We start from the raw sequence: 6,322 nt of genomic DNA, 5'->3' as shown, positions 1-6,322 counted from the left end.
ATAACTCCATTGCCATAGCAACGCTTTTTCATTTCTGCTAGCAGTGTCGCCATCTATCCATGACTCAAAATCCCGGATCAATTTGTCAACGCGTGTCCCGGTTGAAATCATAATTAACGATAAAAATTAAATAGTATATTAAATATAACAGTAGTTTGGATCATTTCTTAATATCATAAAAATGAGTCTGAAAATAGTAAATTTACGAAATTTTCTTATTTTAAAAGCTAGTGCTTTGCCTACAAATAAAACCTTGTATGGACAGTTGAGAATAAGAACTAATACTTCAGTTTCACAACCTTTTATGATCCCAGAAACACCAGTGAAAAAATTTATAGCGCATTGGTTGCAACAATATGAAGATTTCATAGGAATCACAGCCATAAAACAAGCGCAAAATAAAGTTATTCTGGTACAATACACATTTTATCATTTATTACATTACATTCCGTTCCAATTGAAACACATTGATTTCTGATAGGCTGAGAAAAAATTCCAAGAGACTCAAGAGCTAAGGCGTGAAGTCCAACGCAAAATTCAAGAACTGCAATCCAAACTTAAAGAAATACACCGTGAACTTGATAAAACTTCCAGGGGAGAGGATCGTTATCTTCACCTTATTACTCAGGCATATAAACTTAAATTAATAGGGCAGTTGAAATTGACCAATCCTAGCCTATTTTTTCAAAACTATGATTGGTTGAACCCAATGTCTAAAACAAATGCTCAAAATGCATTTTTACACTTTTCAATTATCATAATAGGAACATATTGTAATAAAAGATGAGAAAACAATGCTGGATGAATTCCGTATGCTGGAAAAAGACGAGAGAGACTATTTCTCAGCTCTGTCACTAGCGGTTCGTGAATCCCATGAACAAGAAAGAACTCAGGCTGAGAGGACTAAATATTGGTCTGTAATTGGTTCAATCTGCGGAGCTGTGATCGGTATTGTAGGGACAACTATTAGTAACAGAATGAGGATGAAGGAATTAAGACAATTAGTGACAGACGCTTCGAACAAAGACAGTTCAACATTACTTACAGACCAACAAACTAAATTAGAAAGTTTCTTAACAGACATTAAACAAATGTTGATAAAAACAGAAGATGAAACTGTCAAAGACAAGACAGATGGAAATGCATTTATAGGAAATCAAGAAGTAGAAGCGATGGAGAAAAGATTAGCACAGGAAATGCAAGAAATTAAGGCCTTAATCGCAGCACAGCTAATACCAGCATCAAGGCCTCTGAATGAAGATGAAATTTCAAAATTAACTCCTGTGAATGTCTATTTTGGAGAAGATTTAGGCAAAATAGTACAAAAAGCTGAGCAAAACTTAGAATGGAAAATGAAAATTAACTCTCTAGCAACTGTTGCTGCTTTTTACGGAGTTTTTGCTATTACAGTACCAATCATCTTCCATTTATTCAAAGGAAATTAAGTAAAAAACTTTTAATAGTTAAGAAACTTAATTAACAGTAGTAATCTATAACATAGAAATATTTTCTTTGAGGTACTGAGTCTATGAAAAAGTCCAATTCCAAATCTAAAAACCTTAAAAAGAGAGATAGATTTTAATGTCTTGGGGTATTTAAAACAACTATTAAAATATCCTAATACAGTGCCACTAATTTAAATAAATTATAGTTACCTATGATTTAATGGATTATTTTTGATAGTTAACAATCCATGAACGCTTGTATCTTGTTTTACACTCAATGGGTGAATGTGTAGTACAGCTTGCCGCCAATGAGTTTCCCTATAATTACAATAAAATAATTTATTTTAATTTGTTATTAAAAAAACTTTGTGCCTTGGATTATATCAAATTACTTTTCATATGGCGATGTTGATAGGATGATACTTCCTGGGAAATCAACGCTGAACCATAAAACAAAACCATATAGGTCCTCATCTCCAAAGGACAAAAGTTCAAAGGGCAAATTAAACATCCCCATTTCCCTCAGGCTGCGGCAGTTCCTTAGATCAAGTTCAAATAACTTAGTAGGTGTTGATATTATAATTTCTCTTGGCACCGTAGTTAGCGTAACTCTACCTAAAATACCCCAAAATGTTTCAATTAACCGATAAAAAGAATAAATGAACAGAGAGACTTACTGCAAAGTTCATTGGCAGCATTTTCAGCTAAAGGAGACATGTTAACTTTGTGCGTTTCTTGTACCGTGTGCCACATGTCAACCCTGAAAATTAAAAGAAGAGTATTTAAACCTAGTCACAATTTGGACAAGGTAAATTTCTTTACTGGTGAGTCCATTCATCGGTCTTCTCAATGAGCGCCATAAACATCCTAGCTTTTTCTGGGAAGATCAGTCCCTGTTCTTTCAAATATTTATTTTTAGCGTACAAAACTGAATCCAACATTGACTCGTATAAAAGCATATGCCCCATCCTATAGGTTGAAAATAAAAACATTAGTAACATCAAATCAAATCACCATGGAAAGGAAAATTTTAAATTACCATTCACTGACGATAATGTCAACTTTCTCAGGAATGACAGCTTCCTAAATCGAAAATTACTATTACTTATATTTCTCCCCGAGAACGAGAGAAACCCAAAAACTAACTTCAATAGAAGAATGGATCACAGTGATTTTTTCAGTTAAATGATTGGCTTCTACAACTTTAATAGCTTCCTTTGAGATTTCACTAGCATCAATTGCGTAAACTTAAAAAATAAATTAATTTCCTGCCTTTAATACTTTACAATAAATCAATACCTTTTTTAGCACCAGCTTGAGCGCAGAAGACACTTAAAATTCCTAAATGAAACATCAATTTGAAATCCTCTATCAGCTTATGTAATTAAATATTCATTTTTACCAGTGCCACATCCAACATCAATGACAACTTTTCCAAAAAACATCTTGTAATTCTTTAAAATTGCCTGTTGATACGTGAAAGTTCTTTTGAAATCTCCAATCATCTCGGAGTGAATGCTGAGAAAATCGTAGGATCTAGAAAAATTTACAACCTACAAATTTAAAAAAAAGTCCTTTGGGTATTACCTATTTTTGTTTATATTTTTTTGGCCCACTTGTAATATTCTTGATCGTAATCGGAGAGATTGGCTTCCGTGTTTTTCCTGAAAATTAAAAAAACCATTCTGATAGTGTGATATTTGAATAAATAAAGACAATTAAATAATAATATGTCCATTAAAATGAATCAAACTTTAATTCACAAGATGGGTTAGTTACATACTGATGCCAAAAACAATAGTAGAGATAAAATTGATGATAAGTTCATTGTTTCTTCAATGAAGAATTATTATTCGAAGCTCTTTCCCAAATTTGAATATAAGCCTCTGAAAGGGTGATCATTTGGGGTAATATTTCAGTGACATGAAGATCTTGTAGCTCGTACCATTTTCCACTTGATGTTGAAACATGCATTCTATAGACACCACTAGAAGGCTCCCCATCGTGAACTATATTTGCTACCAAATTGTAAATACTCTCTTCCGGGGCACCAGGGACCAATTCTGACAAATCTACATTTTTTATTGGAAAGTTGACAATTGTGGGATTTTTTTCAATGAAGAAAGTGTTTTTTGTGAAGCGTTTAATGAAGAGAATTAAAAATGGTGGGAGCCGTTTGATTTTGAATCTTTTCATAGTGGAATCCTTGTGGGTTTTATATTCTTTCTCAGTGGTGCCATTGAATTTGGCCAACAGTGTCGCCAATGGTACTTGAGGAATGATATTTTCTCTAATTTCATCCTTAAAAAGTGGTGGAGGAGGTAAATCAAGAGTTAAATAAAGAAAGGTTGATTCTTGGCAATGTTCCTGATACTCGTCAGCACTCTTGAGATACTCTTCCTGGGGCAGGTCAAGAGGAATAACTTTACGTGAAAAAATTTCCATTGATCCAAGAAAAGTGCGGTAAACAATGCTACTCTTTTCTTTTTTAGTTCCATTCAAAGCCACGTGCAAGCTATTGAGAAACCAAGATAGAAAATCTATGGGATCTCCTTGTTCAGTGATTTGCAACCTCTTTTTACTGCAGAGTACAACGGCTTGTAGCATTTCATGTGGACTGACATGGGCTTTGAAATTTCTGGGGTTCCACAATTTGCGTAGTAGTTCCCCAAAACGTTGGACAATGAGAAATGCCGTATCTCCGGGTGGTCTTTTAAGATTACAATAACTCTCTTCTCGTAGAAAATAGTTTCTTAATGGTGGAACGTGTGACAAAGCTTGTAGAATTACATTGCAGTAATCATTAGCTTTGATGTTATTGAGTCCCACAATCCCAGGTAAATATGTTGTTCCATCATAAGCTCTTGAAAGCTTATCATTTTTGTCCAGGTTTCTAATTTCTTGTTTACTAAAAGTGGGCTTAAGGACGTAGGTGATGTCATCCAGTGAGGAATCAACTATCTCATAGTTATCGGGTAAACAATAAAAACGTAAAGATTGCAAGTTCAAGAAAACATGATGGCCAACTTGAACACTGTGCATGTAAGCGTGAGTGTTGGGGCCGCGACCCTGAAAATATTTCCCACATACGAGGCATGCATACACATTAATACGCGACAAAGATACTGAACACAACTTTTCGAAATCAAAATCCAACACGTTTCTATTTATGGTATCAAGATACGGGCAGTTTCGACTTCTATCAAAGTTAATAGGCAAAGGCTTAACGTTTGATTTATACCTCTTTGCGAGAACTGGCTCGTTGTCATCATCTTCGATGGTTCTTTTATTATCTTCAATTTTCTCAACTTTATCTTCGGTGCCGTTAGTTTCCATTTATATAATTGAAATAAAGCACTTATTAATTAAATTATATATTAGAAAATGTCCAACACGCTAATCAAATAACGAATTTCACTGGCCGCCTTCAAAAAGCAGACGACAATATTCAAAATTAACAGAGCTGCCAACGTTTGAAACGAAGAATCTAATAATCCTCTTGCTTAATCTAGTAGCGAAGCGACTTTACCCTCTCTGTTATTAGTTTATCTAAGGAGTTTTTAGTTCTAAGCCAGGTAATAACTTAGGTAATCATTGGCGAAACAGGCTATCATTAAAAAAATTAGCGTCGTGAGAATATTATGAGCGATTTCTACTCTACCGACGTTTCGAGAGGTAATCGCTCTTAAAATTACCATAAGCATAGATTAAATAAACTTACCTTGTAAGGTTAATCCATGCCATAAGTAATATGCAATTTATGAGTGATAAGTGACATGAAATACAAATGTATTTCCCCTTGTAAATATCTGAATTAGTTTTATATTATTGTATTGTGTTGTACTATTTACCGCTTAATCTCTTTAGCTTCCCCAATTCACCTGTTCTTGTCTGTACATAATTTTTATACTGTCTGGCACTTGGGTCCAACCGCACGACGTCTTATTTGAGGGGTAAAATTTTTGGGCTTCGGAAATGACTTCCCCCTCGCCTCTTTACAGGGACACAAAAGGTATCGGTTGTACTCCGCCATGATGAAAAATAGTTCTCTATAAAATACGTCAATATTAAACTTTTGCTTTCGATAATTTGGTTAATTTAGTTCTTAAATAAAGTAGATATATGATAGAAACTAAAATGCGACTTTTTAAAAATAATAACATGACTTTTGAAAATAAATAGACCGTAACTAGAAAAACGCAGAGAGTGTGGCGCCATCTAAGAGCAGAGATCGGGACTAATTGGTATATCTACGATGTTGAGGCCGAACAATTTGCAAGTTTAACTGAAATAATAGATATAGCTACGAGCTTTTTTTTGTTTATTTTACAATTGATATAGTAGTTATTAATTAAAATCAACCGTTATCGAAGGAAATAATGGTCAGCATTTGACAGAGAGGCTATTTGAAATCGCGAGGCGGTGACATGGTTGCCAGGGAATAAAATTCAAAATTTTCATCTTGAGCGCGGACCGGACTGCCCCACATTTCAGAAACCCATTATCTCCAAAAAGCTGTTTTCGAGAAAAATCGCTTTTTGTGATTTTTATTAAAAATAAGAAAATTAAACTAACTAGAAATGAGGAAATTAATTGATTTGGGGTATTTTTTAACGAAGATTCCGAATGTGACATTACCATAGAAATCTCATAGGTAACTAGAATGCTGCCGCCTACGGCCGAGCTTGACGCCAGTTCGCCTTGAACCTTCAGCCAATGAGAGGCCGTAGAGTGGTTCCGCCAAGGAGGATAATAATCCTCCTTGGATCTGCTACTATAGCGGGAGATAGGTGACGTCATTCTCTCTGGTGACATTAAATTCTTGGCAGAACCACTCTTTGAGCTCTGATTGGCTGAGATCTGGCTATCGTCTGCCA

General features: G+C 34.7%; 2 protein-coding genes across 2 annotated transcripts; one reads left to right on the top strand and one right to left on the bottom strand.

Moving 5' to 3' along the window:
• The first annotated feature begins 71 nt into the window (after positions 1-71).
• On the top strand, positions 72-1,661 carry LOC149966369 (mitochondrial potassium channel-like). Its single transcript, XM_090153492.1, has 3 exons — positions 72-412; positions 482-628; positions 765-1,661. The coding sequence occupies exons 1-3, from the start codon at positions 182-184 to the stop codon at positions 1,443-1,445; spliced, it is 1,059 nt and encodes a 352-aa protein (XP_090009618.1). The 5' UTR covers positions 72-181; the 3' UTR covers positions 1,446-1,661.
• Positions 1,448-4,893, bottom strand: LOC149966368 (protein arginine N-methyltransferase 6-like). The gene is made up of 11 exons (XM_090153488.1): positions 4,687-4,893; positions 3,062-3,109; positions 2,848-2,981; positions 2,745-2,786; positions 2,592-2,692; positions 2,485-2,528; positions 2,268-2,414; positions 2,123-2,205; positions 1,838-2,060; positions 1,656-1,763; positions 1,448-1,558 (listed from the first exon to the last, which is right to left on the bottom strand). Exons 1-11 carry the CDS (start codon positions 4,779-4,781, stop codon positions 1,477-1,479), a joined length of 1,107 nt encoding a protein of 368 aa, XP_090009614.1. The 5' UTR covers positions 4,782-4,893; the 3' UTR covers positions 1,448-1,476.
• Between the last annotated feature and the right edge of the window lie 1,429 nt (positions 4,894-6,322).

This window comes from Leiobunum rupestre, chromosome 1, assembly GCF_980474605.1.
Source record: "Leiobunum rupestre chromosome 1, qqLeiRupe1.1.hap1, whole genome shotgun sequence".
In the NCBI taxonomy this organism is placed as follows: domain Eukaryota; kingdom Metazoa; phylum Arthropoda; class Arachnida; order Opiliones; family Sclerosomatidae; genus Leiobunum; species Leiobunum rupestre.
Note: the sequence above shows the minus strand (reverse complement) of the source record. Positions and strands in the feature narration are given on the sequence as shown.